The sequence below is a fragment of the Rhipicephalus sanguineus genome, chromosome 2 (assembly GCF_013339695.2).
Source record: "Rhipicephalus sanguineus isolate Rsan-2018 chromosome 2, BIME_Rsan_1.4, whole genome shotgun sequence".
NCBI classification, from domain to species: domain Eukaryota; kingdom Metazoa; phylum Arthropoda; class Arachnida; order Ixodida; family Ixodidae; genus Rhipicephalus; species Rhipicephalus sanguineus.
This window is the reverse complement of record NC_051177.1, coordinates 14,641,709-14,662,872: the sequence shown is the minus strand read 5'-3', so window position 1 is coordinate 14,662,872 and position 21,164 is coordinate 14,641,709. Positions and strand designations below refer to the sequence as shown.

The 21,164-nt window shown below is 48.2% G+C and overlaps 1 protein-coding gene across 1 annotated transcript in view; it reads left to right on the top strand.

Annotated features, from left to right (window-relative positions):
* LOC119381056 (glutamate receptor 3) overlaps positions 1-13,923 on the top strand; it is a 105,153-nt gene extending 91,230 nt beyond the window's left edge. The window contains 4 exon segments of the mRNA XM_049412206.1: positions 2,305-2,407; positions 2,945-3,154; positions 9,154-9,285; positions 10,583-13,923. Of these exon segments, the coding sequence (XP_049268163.1) occupies positions 2,305-2,407; positions 2,945-3,154; positions 9,154-9,285; positions 10,583-10,771 (634 nt within the window). The 3' untranslated portion in view covers positions 10,772-13,923.
* The last annotated feature ends 7,241 nt before the right edge of the window (positions 13,924-21,164 follow it).

The window sequence follows — 21,164 nt, the reverse complement described above, 5'->3', positions numbered from 1 at the left end:
TTGGCCCCTATTATTGCGGACCCGACGTCGGCGACTAAAAACACCCACCGGAACAGTCTGCGAAGCCCCAGGTTCAGCGTGAGGGAACGTTGTGCGTACACAGGAATGCGAGCGCCATTTACAGCTTGAAGGTATAAAATGGCAGGCAAAGTACGTTCTGACCTTGCTGCAGGAAGGACGCTGACCTGGGCTCCGGTGTCGATGAGAAATTTCTGTCCTGTGGTGTGATCGGCGACGTGGAAGAGGCGACATTCCTCGAGGCCCTGACCGCTTGTCGCCGCTAGTGGTCGGCCGGCGGGTTTCCCGTCCAAGCGCATGGCAACAGGCAGTGGCGGGCTTCGGCTCCAAAACGGCGATGGTAGTAGCACAAGCTTGGGCCTGTAGACTCACTCCGATCACGTTCCCCGGCACGGTGGGGGGTTGAGGATCGGCCACGTTGTCGCGAACGGCGTGGAGCATAGTCTTGTCGCGTGGCTGCCACGATTATTTCTTCGAGCCTGTCACAGAGGTGGTCGATGTGGGAAGGCGAGGTGGTAGCGGTTGTCAAATTAGAAGCAGCGCATGACGACGGGGGTCGTGTAGAAGGAGTGCTGACGGCAGCGATTTGCAAGTGCTGCGTCGCCACTTCCATGACCTTGTCGGCGAGTGCGGCGAGTGACGGTAAATCCATAGTGGAAGCGGTGGCCAGCACCATTTGCACGTTGGACGGCAAGCGTTGGAGAAACAGTTCGCATAGCACAGCATTGTCCATTGCGTGGGCGCGCGAACCGAGGAGCTGCATCATCTGACGAAGCAGCTGCGTGGGCCTCCGGTCGCCGAGCTCCGCAGTTGAGAGCAACTGTTGCATTCGCGTCCGTTCCGATGCAGCGGTTCTGTCGAGCAGCGCTGCCTTGAGTTCGTCGTAGGGAGCTGCCGGGAGGTTCGTCCTGAAGGAACCAGTATGTCGGAGACCTCTTCTGCTGCAGCAGGTGGCAGTGCGCTGACGACGTGGTGGAATTTTTGAAGCTGAGATGTTACGCGGCTGATGTGAAACTGCGATTCCACCTGCAGGAACCAGACGGTTGGGTTGCGCTCCCAGTATTGTGGCAGGCGTAAGGATACCGCAGAGACTGCGTCACCGGGGGCGTCTGCAGTGTGGGAATTCTCGCCGATGTTAGGGGGATCTGCCTGGTCTTGTGGCATGGTGGTTCCTTGTGTCAGTTGTGCGTCCGGCTCTGCGAGGGACATGACTCTAGCTTGAATTAAGGGCGTGTATGCAACAGGGTCACCAAATTGTAGAGCGCGCGCAGGAGGAACCGAGAGCTACAACATCTGGTTAGGAACTGTTTATTCGTTTCCCCAAAAGCGCGAGCAGGCGCGCGGGGCGATGCGAAAGGGAAAGAGGAGAAATAGGAGAGAAGGAGCGCGGTTCGAGTTGTCCCCTCTTCCCCGCGCCGCCGGACCGGCGGCGGCGGCTTAGCAAGAGAGTTTTTGTTTCCTTGCGATGCCGCAGGCGCCGGTTTCAGGGCGCGACGTAAGAGGATGCGCTACATACCATAGGGTAAATATCATGGCTACATTTGCAGGAATTGAAGTGCACTCGCTCGATGGCAAGACTGAAGCTCAAACGATAGTGTCATCAGGACTCTGCTTATTGAATGAAATAGTGTTGGTGCACTGCGTGCAGTGCTCTCGTGACTTCAGTCGGTAAGCTAAAAGCACTAGAGCAAGGGCGTCATGGCGAACGCCCTTAGCTGCATAGGCCAAGCGTGTGCTACTACGGAGGTGGGTGCGAAACGATGGAAACATCGTGGAAAGTAAGTAGAGCTGTGGCTATATACGAAATACAGACTATATACAACGCTACATGGCAAATTCGTCTCACTTTCGAGCACGATCGAATTTCTCGACCGCGACATGCGTATTTCCTCAGCTTGTGCAAATAGGCCAACCGCTATCAACAACTTCGATAGGGACGGATCATGATGGAAAGGGACACTGGCGCTACCTATTCACAGAAGTACGAGAAAATGGTAGGTATTTTGCCTTCTGTTGCTTTCAGCGACATGCGATAGTGCGTCAGTACTATACTTAAAGCTACCTACCACAATGACGACAAAAATTGCGTTGAGCTCTTTAAGACTTTTATTTGCAATGAATCGTAGTGACCTGTCGAGTAAAGGTCGATTCTCGGCTGAATATTGCAAGTTTAGCTGGGCCTATCCCCGTGCAGACGCAAAGGCACAAGGGTGCCATTTCATTATATCCAAACCATTCATTGCCGCCTGGTGCCACTGCTACATCCTCACTCTTTTCCTGCTTCAGAAAAATACTGGACGTCAGTATAGCCAGGCTACAAGAGGATGAGGAACTTTACGCTCTGTACAAAAAGTGGTTCGGGAACGAGGAGTGTCATGAGCCGGAACACGTAAGACCTTATTTTTCATCACATAGAATCCTCTGTAATTAAACAACTGTTAAGTTATTCTCGCCTTGTTAATGTACGGATATGTTAGGCCATCAAGTTCATTGTTCTGCGCGCCAAGTGATATTCCTTACTTCTCAAGTATGAAAACTACAATAAAGAACGTCACTGCAAAAGTCTATGCGCAATAAAGACGTGGCCACACCCTATCGCTGAAGCAAAAGCACAACTATCGCCAAGTTCACACCATAGCCAGCCCAGTTGCGCAGGTGAATGAGTTTATGTGACACATTAACAAAAGGAATGTGAGAATAATGGTCTTCTAATCACCAGTTTGTCAGCGAATTTGGTTCAAAAGAGGTAAAACGAACAAATAATAAAATCCACCAATATAAAAGCCATACTAGGTTAGTAACCACACACCCACATCGTATGTATGACTGAAGTAGCCAGGACATATCCGCATTCAAAATGAGGAGCGATAACTTGTAGTACTTGTTCTATAATATATAGCCCCCATTGTCTTTTGTGAATGAACAGAGCGTCACTCCGCTGGAGGTAACCAAGGTGGGCGGTTGGTTCGTCATTCTGGGTGCTGGACTGATCATCGCCGTGGCCGTTGCCGTGGCCGAGGTGTGGTGCAAATCGCCCGCCAAACCCAAGAAGGAAAAGAAGCCCAAGGAGCCCAAGGAGCCAAAGCCTAAGAAGGAGAAGAAGAAAAAAGAAAAAAAGGACGGCGAGCAGATCAAGGCGAGTTTGTGCACTCTTAGCCAAAAATGGAAAAAATTAGAGTAACCTCTCATGAGGTTACACCTCTCATGGGTAACCTCTCATTTTGAGGTTACACCTCAAAAATGAGGTGTAACCTTAAGAGACAGGGAGAGAGCAGAGTGGGTCAGGGAACAAACGGGTGTTAAGGTTATCATAGTTGAAATCAAGAAGAAGAAATGGATATGGGCCGGGCTCGTAGCACGTCGGCAGGATAACCGGTGGTCATTAAGGGTAACTGACTGGATTCCAAGAGATAGGCAAACGCGCTGAGAGGGGAGACAGAAAATTAGGTGCGTAGATGAGATTAGGAAGTTTGTAGGTATAACGTGGCAGTAGAAAGCACAGGACCCGGTTGATTGGCAGAACATGGGAGAGGCCTTTGCCATGCAGTGGGCGTAGATAGGCTGATGATGATTATGATTAACTGCGGGTTTTAGTCCTTTACTCCCCAAAAAGACCAACTGGAACAAGATGGCTGACATGTCTCAAGTTGGGGGAGTAAGCGTTTAGTGTTACGTTGGAAGGGAGCAACAGAAGGACGAACGGCAACAGTTGCTCTCGGCGCGCAACCGTTGCTCTCCTGCAGGACGCACCCTGTATCGGTCGATGCATGGGCCATATTTTCTTGCGGGCTGGCCTAAGGAAACTACTTTTTGTAAACTGAACAGAGAGACACGCACGCTAATAGGGACATTTAGCTTGTATGTATACTTTTTAACGTTAGCGTGTTACCGGAACACATGTTTTAGAAAAGTTTTAGCTCCCCGTACGTAAAAGTTTGCGTACGTACGTAAACGGATACCTTTAAGTTTGAATAAACCATGAAATGGTGACGATAACCACATTTAAATTATATTTAAATTTAGGTAAGATTGTATCACCGCTGCGGCAAACTCACGAGGGGTTTTTAGCGTGCACAGTATCCCGGTATACGCAAAAGGGTGTAGAATACTGGGTTATCTGATGATAGTGTCGCCATCTTGTGACGCTTCGTGCAACCATAGTCATGGACACGTTTGTTTTCGCCTAGTGTTTTTGAGGAAAAAAATGATTGAAAATGTAACTTATTCGTAATTATGCTGCGGCAAGGCATTTACAGCAGAAGTAGAACGCACGATGTTTCTGCAATAAAAATTTTTTGCTTGCCTGGTTCATCTTGTTCCCGCTAGATGGCGTCACCTATCCAGCCTGTCGGGGTATTTATGTCAAGGCTTCTCGCGTTTTTACGGCTTCAGTATTCTCTTTCTAGGGCACTCTAGTGACTTTAGCCGCTGAAACAAGGTGATCGCAATTGGCGCTCGCACTTCGGCTTATTTTTACTCGGCGGCTGGAGCCTCGGCAAAGCGGGTATCGCGATTAGCCGCGAACGAAGGTGGATTTGCGAGATAGGGCCGTAAACGCAAAGCCAATCCGGCGAGTAGTTCACGTTCCGTAAAGGCCCGCGCATGCGCAGATTCCTTCCGGCAACTCGTAACATGGTAACGTAAAGCTAAAAGCCCCTAATACAAGCTAAAAGCTCCTAATAAAAGGCATGGTTGCACTAGAACGCCAGCAGCTGAAGCTGCTGTCATCGCAAGTTAAGTGGTGTGTTTGCGTATATAGCCTGAGAATGTGGCAATAAAATGCGAAGCTTCGCGAGACTCCGTGTGTACTTCACGACAAACAAGCGGTTGAGAGAAGTACACAGCTGATAGACTTTACATTTGCGGTTTTATGCTGAACGGCAGTCTCGAGTACAAAGCAGCAAAAGCCCCGACTGCAGGGTTGCAGCAGAGATCACGCAACGCACTTTTATCGCTATGCGCAGAAAGACTGACAGTGAGCTAACGCCGCTGCCTCCCCCCCCCCCCTTTCTCTACCTTGTCACTGGCTGATTTTGGCGGGAGGGCAGCTATCGCAATCGGGTCCGGTAGTTTGACTTTGTGTTTAGTCTCAGAGCAAATGGACGTTATCAGCTCGGGCGGATGTTGTCTATTGAAAGGGGAGGCGACTCTTCCGCGAAAAAATATTACTATTATTAATATAATATTAATAATGATAATGATAATAAAGAACAAAACACACCTCCGGGCAGAAAAGAAAAAAAAAAGAAATTACTGGCCTTTTAGCTAGCGCGAAAGGGAGCACTGGCAAAGCCTGTGTTTTCGCGAGAGACTCATTGTCACTAATCCCGTTAATGGGGATGGCAATCGCCGGGCGGATTCCAAGGGCTGGCGGCTCGGCCCTCCGAAAACGAACCACGAAAGCGCGGACAAGCTGGCGCGCCCGGCGTCATTCGGCGCGCTACGCGTGCCCGGCGCGGAAATTTTTTTTTTTTATTCGCGTTAGTTTGCCCTGCGGCATCAATACACATTACACAAGATTGTGCAGCTGTGTTTCCTCCATGAAGTCCAGGATATGGTTCGGACCGTATATCCATCGCTGCAGGTCCGGTGGCCTGGTGTGCTGAAGTCCTGCACGCCGCAGGTGGCGTCGACGAGCCGCTTGTAGCCCAGGGCATGTCCATAAGAGGTGGTTCAGGTCTGCGTCCCGCACCGGCGCAGGACAAAATGGGCAGCTTGAAGTTGTGTCGGTGTAGCCCCACTTAGCGCGGATTGAAGGTGTCACAGCCGCACTCACGCGAACTCTTCGGAGCGATACCTGTTGTTGTTGTCGCCTAGATAGAGCCGTTCCTATTTCACACGCTCCACGCGGGACCACAATGCACTGCGCACGGCAGCGGCGGTCGGCAAAATGGCGGCGTGCAGCCCGCGTTCGGAAAGTGCGGTCGTGTTTTACTCCACATTGATCGACGATGACACGATTGCGCGCCTGCTCGAAGGGATTATAAATCACATGTGTGTGTACACCAGCAATAGCATGGACTGCTGCGACACGGAGGGGAAAACGAACGCCTGGGAAGCCTGCGGAATTCGCTCTCGTATGTAGGTACATACACGATCCGCTTGCAGTTTCTGATGCAACCAATGTAGCCATTTTCTGGCTCCCAGAGCGTTGAATGCAATGATAGTGAGGAAATTTGTTTCCGATGCAAAGTCATACACTGCACATAGCGAGAAAAACCACGCGTGTCAACCAAAAAGCACGGGTAGGGAAGCAGAGAGCGAGAAAAGTGTGCACGCGTCAACCGAAGAACGCGGAGCCGCGGACACGTTCGACGAAGCGAGTGCGCGTGCGCTAGTAGGACTATTGCTATCTTCTGGCTCTGAGGACGAGTTAATGCCATGCCAGCAAGGGAGCCGTTCTCGAAGAACACTCGAACAATGCAGTGAGCGCGGAAAAGCGCGCGCGAAAACAAAATACCGCGGGCCCGCCGGTGGAAACTGCGCATGCGCCACTTAATCAGCTGATTGCCGCAGCTGTCAAAAGGAGCGAGTTTTCAAGCAGATGGCGCTGGCTTCGCGCAGTTTCGCGGCGCGCGCGCGCGCAACTGTAGAGTGCAAAATCACGGAGCAGGCTGGCGCAGCCGGCGTCGCGTAGCGGACATGGTCGCGCGCGACATTGTGCGCTGAGCGCGTCGGACTATATCTAGGCCTTTAAGAGTTGGTCCTTTTGGTGCGCCAGCGAACGCCGATTGTGGTCCAAAGACTGAGTCAGAGTCGATAACACAAACGAAAACGAAACGTATTCTCACTTAAGGCAATACAAATATCACAAACACATGAACACTCGGCCGGTACCAGTTTCAGCTTCACAATATAACTCAGATGGTGTTTACACAACGGGAACTGAACAAACATATCACACGCTACAAATGCAATCGCATGCATTACAGCTATTCAAGGACAGTTAAAGTCCTGAATGTACAATGGCGTATCCAGTCCACAATTCTTGGATGGTACTTGAATGCTTCTCTTCAAGGAAACACTCACGCCAACTCTAGCGGTGTCTGTCGTTGCTCAACCGTCGTCGTAACTTGTCACGGCTCACACGGCGTCGTCATCCGATTCTTCCAGATCGACGATCGACTGGCCGCACACCATCATAAACACGTCTTCTTTGGCTGACGGGGCCACACTCAGCATAATTTCACCGTCTCCGGGCCGTCTGACTCACTCACTCACTGACTGTCTTCACTGACTGACTGCCGTTGCACGCTTTTATCTCCTCTCCCCAGGGTTCTAGAAGCGTCGGGAGCGTTCTCCGGCGTGTAGTACAGCCAAGGCAAGGGAAAGGGCGAGAGCTTTCTCGTAGGTTCGAATCGCGGCGGCGTCGCTCGGCGATGCGTCACCCCTTTCCTCTAGAAACGTCCAGGCTTTGCAGGGCGTTTGATTTGAGATTGCTAGTGGGCGAGGAGGATGCGGCGCGTCGGCGTCTTTTGATGCTTGTTTTTTCGTCGTTCGCGCTTCTTGGGCGAGCGGCTCGCGCCGCTTTCTCCCACTGCTGTTAGCAAGCGACCGCGCGCGCGCTTTATTATGCGCTCGTTTGTGACACTCATTACCTTGACGTTTTCAGATGTTTACATTCTTACTTTCTATTCTCTTTCGAACATCACCACTGGTTCTGCACGCCTATGCTCATTTCACCAACGTGTCAGAACGCGCAACGACCCGTCGGTACCTACATAACCCCGTTTCATTTCAGACGGCGCCGTAGCGTGTGGTGGCGTAGTGGTTAGCTTACACGCATGGTGATTAAGTGGTCGCGAGTTCGAATCCTGTGTGTTTGTTACAAATTTTCTGATTTTTATTTCTGCATGAGCTGTCTGTATATCGTTTGTACATCGAAACAAATATCTGTATAAGCCTCAATATGCTCTATAAGTAAATCAAAAACGAATTTTTTTTTTGGCCCAAGAAGAAACTAAGGAGTAACGGGAAGGAGCATCCGTTGCTCCCTTGAGGAGCATCAGGAACGTGTCACAGTTGGTCCTCAAGGAGCAACTGGGGGGACTAACCGTTCATCCACCGAAGGAGCAACTGAAAGGAGAGCAACGGTTCGACCCCTTGCCGTTGCTCCTTTTAGGAGAGTAATGGGAGTGGCAATGCACTTGCTCCCTCAAAGAAGGAACACCTATACCCCCGTTGCTCTCTTTTGGCTTAGAGTGATAGTGTCGAAAAACAATTCTCCTCAAACGTCCCAGTTTGTTCGTTGTTTTTTTTTTCGTATTTAATCACTACCATGGCCTATTTTGCCGACGCGCGCTTTCTCCTAACTTTTACCTCGGTTATGATTGCCTTTGCGAACGGCGTCGTGCTGACAATGTACAGTGTGATTCAAAGCACCCTCCATGTTAATGAACAAAATTTTCTCATTTACGGCAGCAGTCACCTGAATGTTCGGCATCATACATAGCGTCCAGATGTGGTGATAACGTTAATCATAAGACATTGCGTCAAAGCCGATGAAACTTGTGTTTTGAAATCAAAGGGTTTTGCATAATTTTATTGCGATAACATTTATATAGGCACTCCCGGCGCATTTTTGCTGCCACCGTCGCCGTGAGCTTCAGGATAAAATCGAAATCGATAATATCGTATGTTTTCTGTACGAGTGAAGGCGCAGCCGATGAACGAAGCGGAGAGGAAACGCGAACGGCCCACGGAGGGGCGGCTGCTTCGCTGAGGCTGACTACTCTGCTAGGCTTTATCTACCCAGCTTGCGGAAGTGATGTGCTCACCGCTCGGTTTGCGATCAAGCGATAGCATGAAGGTCGCTTCGCTCGCTGCAGCGGCCTTTGTTCACTCCGGATGATAAAGGAGTTTACCTTACTTCTTATACCATTACACTTTGTTGCTATCGCATTCATTCCCTCGCCCTTGCGGCGTCATTGTGACTTTTTGTCATATTCAGAAACCACTCGCGGGCATCGAATCAGAAATATATGGTGCTTAGATTCGCAATAATCGCTTGGTGCTACCTTTTTCTAGACGCCGGCACCTTGATACGAGGTGTCCACTTCTATATAAATTTATATCATTGCGTGACTTCGAGCTGTTTATTGATCAAAGCCAGGAGATTTGTTGATCGGTTCGCAGGAAGAAGGCGTCGAAACGCAGCTACTGCAGCCTGGGACGAACCCGAGCGCCTACACGGGAGGCTACATGGGAGGTGCAGACCTCACCATCGAGGAGGTGGGCGAAGAGGACGAGGACGACGAGGTGGTTAAGGTGCGTTTGAACTTTCCACGCCAGGTAAAATGTCAAAATTATTGCACAGCGCAAATGAAACGTGTCTTGTGTCGTCTCCTCAGTCGTCGTTTCATCTACGCTTTACAATCATGTCGGTATTGCACGCCAGGTAATTTACTGGTTCGTCAATAAAGGCCCACCATTTAACAAAATCATCGAACCAGCAGTAAGTCAAGCGATTTTCCTGGATCCTACTCAACTTCCTAGCAGAGTTAAAAAAAAAAACAATTACACCATCTCCCGCTAAAGGGGACCATGAGGCGATGCGAAGCCGGAGCACTTGCTCGATCGCGTTCCGTTGGCGTTCGCTGGGCATGCTACCGACCTTGCGTCGTGGAACGCGAAGAGGAACACTACGCGCGTCGTGTCTTCCCTCTAGCCTGGCCGTTAATTCTCACAGGGCGTGCGGGGAACGCGGGGTCGACAGGTGCGCGAGAAAGAGGCAGCGTAGGAGAGGAGAGAGAGGGGGAGGAGACTGTTAGCCAGCCAGGCAAACATCTACAGCTTTTCATTAAAACATTTCTCTCTCTCTCTCTCTCTCTCTGCATCATGATACTAGACAGCGCCGACAGGGAGCGCTTCGGTTGTTTCAGCTTTCGGTTCACGGGAGACATGCCAGCGGGTATAGTGTACTAGAATACATGCCATCTTTGCGCGTAATTCAGCATATGCTGTGTCCAGGTGTATGTTGACTTCTTTAGCTACCACAAGGCTTAAATCGTTATCTTTGGCGTTAGTAGTCGGGATGGCGATGTGCCACTACGCGTGTCAGCGTGGGTGCATCCACGTCAAACGGTGGTTAGCAAGCAAACAACAATGTTGTGCAAGCTCTTGTACATACATCAATGTACAGTAAACAATCAACTATACTCCTGTGAAAACACGGTTCACTTTCGTCGACTCTTCTGCATCACTTTTGTGTTATACCGATACCTATGACGGAGGGATCAACCATGTTTTTTGTTTCTTAATTTACAGCTGCGCAGAAGGCACCGGCTGAGCGCACCGACCTTTAGTGTCCGAGCGTTGCAGTGTCGCTAGGTGATACAGTAGTTTCATCAAGCTGAGCGAGACGTAGAGTAGTGAAATGTAGTGTAGACATCGCAGAAAACTGGATATCAAGGTTGTATGCCATGGTAAAGAGTTACTAAACCGTGTGTGCCGTTAAATGTACGTTATTGTGTATCGCTCGGGCTGTGAAATACACCCGTGCCTAACCTAATCTTTACTACAGCAGTCAATCACCGCAGCTAAGACCACTCTGACACATGTGCAGGTTCCCATCGCCGATGTGGAGAATCTGACTGACTCAGCGGATGACAGCCGCGACATAACGCGCGATGTGACGGCAGATCGCATCGTTCCTCTGGCAGTGAACCCTCTGGAGAACCATCCGGAGATCAAGTCCATCGACCACAGCCCCGTAGAGTCACCTAAAGGCGGCTACGAAAGCTCCGAAGTCTAGTCTCATCGAACCAAGTTCGAGGACGAGGTTTTTCCAGTCCTGTCACCGAGGCAGCAGGATGGGAGCGTTTAACTGTTGGTGTCACGAAAACGAAACACTCGCGGTGCTCATTTCATCGTGGCAGCTGCGGTGGTGACCTCAATGAGTAGCACTGTTCTCCCGTTAGAGAAAACAGTGGGGCAGGCGCCTAGAAAAATCGCTGCGTCTCGTTGTGCGTTCTCTGCAGGATGTTCCATGATGGTGGCTTTTGTAAGCATTGTCTCTTTTTTCTTTCATTTCCATACTGCTCACCATTCCTCCTGCAGGGTAACGCTTTGGCAGTCAGAAGAAAACCGCAAAAATCAACGCCTGGAGATTTTACACACTGATTTTTTAGAGATAAAATAGAAAAGAGACTTTGAGATTTAAAACATTCGCGCTATGTGCCGCAAGAGGACGCATGGTTTTATCCCAGTGGCACAAAAGATGCAGAGGGCATTTCTGAAATCGTCAGCATTGAATCTACCGAAATCGAATGTTCATAGAGCGACCAATGACATTATTTCTCTTGCAGAGTGTAGGACACCTGATTATCCGCGAGACTGTCGATCATTTCTGTTTCGATAACTTCGCGAGTTAACCAACTCCGGCCAACGATGCGACAATCTTGAGAGTCCCTGTTTCTCAAGATTGCAGCTTTGTGGGGACTAGCGGGGGTCAGTTTAGCACGCCTAATTAATTGTGCGCATCCCAGCATCCAGACAACAAGAAACAAAACCATAGAAAAACTACTTATACACATACCGGAGCAAAAACAAAGCCTTTGCATCAAATGGCCGTTTTTTTGTACTGATTACTGAATGAGATCTATCATTATGCGGGGCAACAAGGAGAGCCGCCGAGCAACGCACACTGCCACTTCTTAAGATGGTTACAAGCCAAACGTTTCCATATCCCAGTATTGTGCAGTGCACTAGTTTCCCGACGTACAAAAATACACGCATCAAGCTTAACAATTGCACAATAAGTATTGCGCAGACATGAAGACCTCGCTAATGGCGCTTGTTCCGTTCTTCAAAGAACGTGAGCTTGGGCATGTTGGCATTCCGTTCTTCGTGCCGGTTGTGTCATTCTTAAGTTTAGACTATGTACCAACTAGCCCAGCAGAAAGTCATTCAACGCACCATTAGACAAACGTACTTAGCGTTTCCCTCTGAAACGCTACTTGAGATTCAACTACGAAAGAGAAACTTCTACCAAGAAAAAAGCCTCACATTTTTTTACGAGCGTTCTTCCACTGCATTGCTTACGAATTAAAGAATAATCCTATTGTGAAGATTTCCTTTAGCCGATAGTAGCGAAACTCTATATGGGTCGCGTCCTAAAGTAAAACGCCTACTATGTCTGTAAACTAAACAAGCTTTCCATATCCTTATTTCGCGGAACTGTAAAGAGTAGGAAAAAAGAATTGTCGTAAAAGATTATGCTGAAAGCGCGCGTTTCTGTTTTCCTGGTGGCAATTCGACAAGCAAACAATGCAAAAGAGGTGGTTTTTGCTATGTCACGCCACATATGCGAGACTGAAGGCGTTTAGAACAACGATAAAAACCGGCGAACACATGGCTCCGGTTGTATTTCCTTGTACATTGCTCAATAAGTTATCGCAGTGTTCCCACGATAGCCAAATTTTGTTGATTTTGTAAGCTTGTGCCTCATCCCATTGCAGCACATTTCTAAATAATTTCAAGCTTTCTTCAAAAGCTGCACCACAGCTGCAACACAAGTAGCTAAAGGTGGGTTGTTTGCTTAATATAGACTTGTTCCTTCAAGCCAAATAAGTCGTACCCATCTTGATGGCAGTGATCACGCAGGAAAAAAGAAAAAAGCTAGCGACCATCGCACTCGGCGTAGGAGTCCTTTGGGAATTCTCTAAGGGATTCGTAAGCGTCGGCCTTCCCTCGAACACTGCTGTCGGGCATGGCGTCTTCTTTCTAGCGCTGGGCTCAATGCGCGGAAGAAAAAAGTGACGACGACAAAGCCTCCATCTGCGTAGTGTACCAAGATTATGAATCACCAACTTGCCCAATCGTACATTCATTCTTGTCCGCATCTTGAGCGGCCCCTTAAGAGCGCATGGCGAAACGCATGTTTGGCATCAAATTTTTGCAAAGCCCGGGTATTCTCGATGTTTGCAATTCTCCAAGTCCGCAATACATGTTGTCGTAGCAGGGCTTTTATTCCACCATAAATACAACACCGTAGAATAACGGGCAAAGACGGGACAGCGGTAACCGCTGCTGTTTTTTGCTGTACGCACGCGGAGATCCGCTGAAAACTATATAGTGTATCACAGCTCCGCCGTAGAAATAAAATAAAATAGCTCATTCTACAGAGTGACGCTATGCTGAAGAAACCTGTCGGGTGTTGTATGCTAGGTATGTTTTACTCTTTTCTGCATTGGCAGCTTCAGTCATTCACAATACACGCGGTGGAGGCTCCTTCGGGCTACGTGCGTCCACAAACGCTCAGGCGGTCACCTTTTAGTTTGGTCACGTGACGCCTATGTGTTCCAGAGCACGTTGTCTCCATTGTTGACAACTAGCATGTAGCAGCCATGTCATGACGTCTCCAGAACGCTACAGACTCGTCGTCGTCACTGAATGCGATACCACATTTTGTTGCAGCCACATACGACTGCGCGTTAGAGCGCGGTACTACAAATCTACCGTGCGTTTCCCGTGCACAAATGTCCTCCGACCGTGATCGCGTGTGGGGGCTTTCTTCTGGCTGTCACGTCATCTGGTCGCACTACGGGCCGTTTCCAGTCCTGCTTCTTTTGCTGGGTGGGTCTCGGCCTGATTGAAGGTGTTCCTCGAACCTCTCATGAGTAATAACCATTGGTCACTTCACGCCGCTTGTGCCGGCTGCCGTCACCACGAGAACACAGCGCACTCTGCTCAACAGTTGCGCCATCTTTCTTTTCCCTCCGTGTCCCAGCGCTTAGTCACGTGCTGTTTGCTCAAACGGTCGCACGGGGGCGCTGCCTTCCTTGCAGCGTCCGTCGTGGTGCGCGTTCGTGTGGAGTGATAACGCCACCATGTTTAGACGTAGATCCTCATCGACGTGCGAGTGTGCATCATCTGTCATTGTGCCTCCTCCCCCCCCCCCCCCCCCGCGCCGTACGTCCCTCTAGAATAATGGTGATTCTTGACGCAAGGGGGCGCTTCCTGCGCGGCAAAGCACTGAGCACTGATGTCGCCGCGTGTTGAGTCCACTGAAAATGTGAAGATGAAGCTCACGGCCTCCTCGAGCAGAAACTACAGCTGTTCCTGTTTGCTTTCATTTTTTAATCTCTTGCTTACCTCTCTTTATTTTTCTGTCGCAGACGCGCATTCTAAAGAGAACTGTCGTCCTCTCTACATTTGTACGAATACACATTAAGTGCGAAGTGGGTAATAATGCATTTTTAAGGCTTCAACATGGCTATAGCCTTAGGCAATCAACTATGAAATAAGCAACAAGAGCCGTGTCATAAATATATTATAGATGAAATGCAGCGATTAGATTCACTTCGTAAGGGGGGAAGCTTAGGCATGTTGGTAGTTCATCGTACTGTTTAAACCTATGTGCGAAAAAAACGTACAGTCGGCGAGATGAAGACGGGACAAGCGCGAACTTTCAACTAAGGCTTCATTGCAGATCATGGGCACATGTACACACATCTGTAACTGCAAAAGGAAAAACTAACAGAAAGAAAGAAGGAATACGGCCACGTGTATATGCCATAGATTCAAGCTATTTTCTCTCTGTCTTTATGACAGTTTTTTTTTTCTTCGGCACTTACGGACGCGTGTATTTGATGCTCAGAATCTTCAATAAATCCTTAGTTCAAAGTTAGCGCTTGTTCTGCCTTCATCGAGTCCTTTTTTTTTTTTGTTATTCGCGAAATCGGTAACATGTCTGAAATTCTCTCAACCAATGTCAGCAAAAAAGAAAAAACGTCAGTTGCGGAAAACGTTGCCATCCTCTCTATTTTCGACATGAAATGTGCATTGTGTAAAGTAGCGAAACTGGGTCGGATATTTCCATTACATGTAGATTATTGATTACACGTGCCAAATCACCGCCAATTTGCAGCCAATGACAAACTTAATTGCAATTTTTGCGAAGAGCCGCGTGTGTCTGTTTTTGTTTTGTTTTTTTATATCTTGACGGACGCTAATGAAAACATGCCGAAAGCAAATGAGGTGACAGTTCAGTTCTAAGAACACGCTTACCTTTAAAGCATGTTCCCATCTCCAAGAATAAGGTAAAGCTATATTAATTATAAACGTAGACCTGACCCACCATATCGAGAAATTCTGATCTTTTTTGTAATTTTTGGCTTCAAAGTAATATCGTAGTGTCCCTGTGTGTAAATGAAAAACACACAGGCAAGGAATAAACCCTGTGTTTACATTTGAATTACTTTGATCATTTCCACTGCATTTTTCATGTTCCCCGTTTTCGTCGACATTAAAAGAATATTCGACTTGCTATGTTCCGAAATTGCAGAGAATGCAAGAGAAGCGCATAGTTTATTAACGTTTTGCTTCGTTGAGGTGAAAAGTAATTGTCCAGCGGGCAATTCAAGTCGCAATATGGTTTATGGACAACCCATCCATTTGGTTCTAGTTCCGCGCAAACAGGTGAAAAGTTGAAGTAATGCAGCGTTTACAATTGTAGGGTAACTGTTAGGTAGTTTTGACACGTTCAGTGATTGGCAGATTGCTGTAGCTGTCTGGTGATCTTTTTTTTTATTGAATGTAATGTGGTTTCGCCGGGCGTTGCGTGTTTTACAGCCCGTACTCCGTCATAACTGAGAGTTGGGCGAGCTAACAAGAGACGAGAAAGAAAAGGCGCCGTGAACAGACGGAGACGTGCAAATAAAGCGACACTTGCCGCTCACTTCGAAGCGATCAGAATAGCTCCTTCTATTTTCTTTTTTCCTTTGCGTGGTCTTCTGTTCGGTTTCGAGTAAGAGCACCTGTTTCTTCGCTTTTTTGCACGTTTGTTTTTCTTTTTCTTCTTTTAAACTCCAAGTACTCCCCGAAAAAGGTCAAAACATTGATCAATTCTGGCGAGCAGAACATATGGCATACTTCTTCTCCTTGATCTTCTGAATAATTGCTTGGTTATTGGGGAGACACTGGGACAGTTAATGCGTGGTCTTTCTCACTCTAACGCAGCACCCAAGGTCAGTAACAGAAAACAAAATGCGCGTGAGAGATAAAAGGTACATGTTGCTCGTTCATTATGCAGTGCTATTGAACCGTTGTAGCCCAGCCTTCGTTATTGAATTGTCGCAGTTTCTTTGGTCGCATTTTCGATACAACCAGGCGAACCATGGAAGGGGATCATGCATGTCGCCCTTCATGCCTTCTATGAAACTCTAATAACAGGCCTTGTGCACGCAGCTACATTCGCGTTCATAGTGTTAAACAATTTATCTTGGAACTGTTGGAGAAGAACACTTTCTTTTTTTATGTACTACTTATTGTAGTCGATTGTATTAGGGCTTCTTGATTTATAATACCATTTTTCCTACATTAAATGTAGAACCTACTCGTATGAACACAAAATACCTGCCTAAGGCAAAATGTAGCGTACATGAGATATCTTAAGCCGACGCGTAGGTTACTTTCTAAAGATGGGTTGGCAACTCTGATGTACTTTTGTGCGCCATACCCTGGCGACGTTTACTGCGTGGTTTTTTGTGGCGCTGGTCTTTCCTGGCTCAAAATGCGAACCTTCATTAAAAACATGAGAACGTTACTATTGTTCATTTCCTCAGATTTCAAATATTTTGGGATCTCTTTTGTGATTTCTTTAGAAAGGTCTTTGTGACCACGATTCGCGAAACAATGTGCCGTGCAGCCCCGTACTTTGACCGTTCATCGCTTTCCACTGGAGAATGTCATCAGGGACGATTGACTTCGACTGCATCACTTGAACACTCTTTAGAATCCCATAGGAAAACACTCCTTTATGTGACGTGTTTTTATACCTCGCCAAAGGTCCTTTGGATGTCAGCCGAAATGCTCTTCTGGCGTACCAAACTCTATCTATATATGTGGTTCCTTTCGGACTGCTCAAGTGAGTGCATTGCAAGAGAGCTCTTGTATTTATTGTCGAAAGAATATCTGCGGCACCAGGGATGCGGTCGACGTGGCGCTGCACACGTGCTGAACGACGTAGCTGCTTAACGAAGTTTTATGTCGCCCAGAGATTTCATTGTGTGTGCATGTGAGTTGTTTCTTTCCGGTTGTAAACTGCTTCGATCTTCTCTCTCCATACAGAATTATGTATTACGTGCATATATCTGAAAATGAAAGTCGTGCATACCGTATATCATTATTCCAATGCATGCCTGTATATCGCGTATACGTAAGGGCTCTACGATTTTGTAACTGTTTCTCTCTTTATAAGTGGCATCGGTTTTACAAAAATAAAGTATTCGGAATGGGCCCAAATGAGTTTTCTTCCTTCTCGGTGGAGCACAATTACTGAAGGGCTTTACTCAGTCCGACCTGCAGCATCATTGCTTAAAGTGCCTGGTTATGGCCGATAATTGCGTTCCAACAAATTGTTTGCCTTTGCAGACAAAAAGCCAAACGCAGAGCGTTGTGAAAAGCCCGTCATTTTCTTTTTCTTTTTTTCGCATGCATTGCGAAGCTCGTTTTCTCACCGACTCGACCAGTCTACGAAGAGAGAACTGCCCTTCCCTGTGCACGCCGATTCCAGTATAACGGCCAACTGGATCTTAGACCGAGCACGATGGAAAGTGCCCATGTCACAGCATGCAATACGGTACGCGTTCGCTAGCGATTCAAAGTGAGCGTTTTGCTGAAGAAAGCGTCTAGCGTCACATCTACACGTAGAGATAACCAGCGTGTTAAACAAATGAATTCAGCCTGTTAATCACTTTGGTAGCGCGGCGGGCTAAAGCACCGCGGACTGCTCGGGACTACGATGACGTTACTTCAAATGGCGCGTTTCTTGTTAATGAAGGAAGGGAACTTTGAGGGCTTGCTTCTTTGTTTTCGCACAAACTTAATGAAAATCAACAGATAATGAAGCCTAGGAAGGTATAGGGGACGTTAATTGTACTGCTTTAATTGTATTGTAGCAGTTGTGATATACAAGCGGAAAAAGTAAAGTGGACGAAAAGACATTGCCACCGGCAGGAACTGAGCCTGCCGAGGGCTTATTGGTCAGCTGTCTGCTCGTCAAAGGATCACGTGCTACGTGACGCCATCTGATAAAAAGAAAGAATGTTCCACACTCGCCGTCATGGCCACGAGTGGCGCTGACTAACACTCCCAGGTTTGGTTTGCATGCACGTAAAACTATAAATTGGTCCGGGATACGACCACCGCCGTAGCTCAATTGATAGAGCATTGGGCGCGTTATCCGAAGGTTACAGGTTCGGTCCCTGCCGGTGGCAAGTCGTCTTTCTGTCCACGTTACTTTCTCCACATCTAACCACAATTACTACAATACAGTAAAATTAACGCCCCCAACGCCTTCCTTGGCTGCATTATCGGCTGGTTTTCATTAAAGCGTTCCTTGTTAGTGATTTGGAGTTTTGTTTTCTCAAGTATTATTTGAATATTAACATTACTGCTCCGAATAGGCACTAATTTTCGTTGAAACAGAGAAAAAATTCATGAGTCATTCCACTCTGTGAAGGTAGATGATCAGCGAAGCTGTGTAGCACAATGCACAGAGGTGACGCGGAATTTCGATGAAAGGTACAGAAATGCACGGAATTTTCGTGACAGGTAAAGGCATATTCTTTTGAATTTAGCCTATGCTGCTTTAAAGTTTTCCATTTGAGCAGCGTGGACCTTTTTGCCGCATTCTCCTTTTCGCGGCATTTTAGGGCACCAGTAGGGGCGTTTAGGGCACCAGTAGGGGCGTTCGCTCAATTTGTGTGACACATACCTGCGCCAGGGATTTTCTGTTAGCAGGGTTACTGTGCGCGGAGTTACCTAGCATAGTTATAGAGGGTGTTTTTTTTTTACGCAATGCAGATTTTTGATAAATATCCTATGACAGTAAGGATCCTGTCGTTTTCGCACACTAACTATACGTCCAGGCGGAAATACTTTGCCGCAGCTGAAATGACAATGATGCGACTAATTAACAGAAACTGCTTAATTAGCTTGTTAATTATTAATTTGAGGGCAGTTATCTGTATTAGAAAGCTGCAATGTAGTGCATGGCAACTTATGGCATACCCCTTTTTTAGAAATCGCATAAGTTGCACGTAATTTCAGAAATTTATAATCAAATTGTAATGGTGATATCAAAACTGATCCGGCGCACAGAACCACTCCGTTACGTGAGGTCGGAAGTTCACGTTACAAGGAAGAGGTAGAATGTCGTCGCAAATCCATGTCTCCTCACCACACAGCACGAATATGACATGTGTACACAACTTTCACTAGTATACGTGCCCTACAATGTTGAACAGCGACAGCAGAGCGTAATTACACGGTGGCGCGGAGCCAAGTGCCATTTTCCAACTATAGTCATATATGCGGAAGCAAGGAAAACAATTACCCCATCTCCCGCTAAAGGGGACCATGAGGCGATGTGAAGCCGGAGCACTTGTACGATCGCGTTCCGTTGGCGTTCGTTGGGCATGCTACCGAACTCGCGTCGTGGAACGCGAAGAGGAACGCTACGCGCGTCGTGTCTTCCCTCTAGCCTTGCCGTTAATTCTCAAAGGGCGAGCGGGGAACGCGGTCGTCAGACGCGCGAGGGAAGGAGCGTAGGAGTGGAGAGAGAGGGGAAGGGGACGCCCATGCGCTGGCGCTCATCGCGGCGTTGCGCAGGAGAGCGGCTCACCATCTCACGCTAAAGGGGACCATGCATGAGGCGATGCGAAGCAGCGTTTCGGCATGTCGAGCCCGCGTTTCTGAGAAGGAGTGGACAGGGGGAAATGGGAGAGGGGAAGTGGAGAGGAGGAGTGGAGAGGGGAAGTGGAGATGGGGAATTGGGAGGAGGTGTGTGGAGAGGGTTTGCGCATGCGCAGTAAGGGTGGTCACGCCGAACACCACCACCACCACCGGTTTGAGCTCCGCCATAAGATGCTTCGCATGTAATAAGTAAAAGTGCATAGAAATATGACCAAGCATGCTATTTATTGACCTCTGATTGCAAGGTTGTGCTCTGAAAACTGCACCAGGAAGAAGTCTTTCAGTGACATCAATGTATTGTTGAAAACGTTTCTTGATGTCGTCGTGGAATCTGTAAGTCCTCATCAACGGCTGCAACTTCATCACAACAGGCTGAGTCACGGAGAAAGAAGCATTTGAGGATCTGCCAGGCCGCCGCAGCACTCGAGGAGGAAATGCGGCTTCCTGCGTGTTGCCAACGCGTACATGTGCTTCTATGGACGCAATGCATAAAAATCATGATACCGTCTCGTATATGGCAAATTTCCCCTGATTCCCGTCTGTAGCGTCAATAACTAAACGAAAATTAGCCGAGATGGGAGCTTTTCCAGCATATGAGCCCCTAAAACCCCCATGCCCCAATCATTTACTCCGTGGTAGCGGGGTGAAGTCGGCACATGTCGTCGTAAAACGCCCCTTGCTTAATGAGGGAGTTTATGAACGACATGACCTTGTTAAACTCCCCACGGAGTTTTAGATCACGTGGTTAGAAACTCCCTATGGGAGGTTTAAAAAGTATTTTTGGTCGTGACGTGCGTGTCACGAGGTCAGAAACTCCCTATGGGAGTTTTAGAAACCATTTTTGGTCGTGATGTGCGTGCGTGTGTGAATGTGCGTGTGTGTACGGGCATCTGTTTGCAGCGACGATTTGCAGCGAGGATTTGCAACGGCCGGTTGGTTTGTGTAGACGTGTAGGACTATTTTCTCCACTGAACCGTTCTGGTCCGAGACAAGTTCAACTCGCGCCAGCGTCCGACCGCGAACACATCGAGCTGGCTGTCCTGTGTTTATTCTCCCGTCAAGCGGCAATGCCCATGCACACGAGTGCAAGCCTCCGACACGCCACGGATACCTCGCTTCAACGTGCCGAGTTACGAAGAACTGCGAAGAATAATTTCATCGGTAACAAAAGTAAGCTGTTGCGATCGTCAGCGGGTTGTTTCTGGAGTTTCACTGGCTAAAACTTCGAAGCAGTAAGAAGTAGGCTTCGCTACGTCGTCGGCATCAAGCCGGCCGGCGGCCGGTGTGAGAGCTGCGCCGGCGACGCGCTCGCCCCGACCACCGGCAACGCTTGCTTCTCGGAGTGTCACCGAACCGATGTTTCACCGGCTGCAACTTCTAAGCGGTAAGAAGGCTTCGCTACGTCGTCGGTACCAAGCCGGCGGCGCGTAGCGAACTCGCACAGCCAC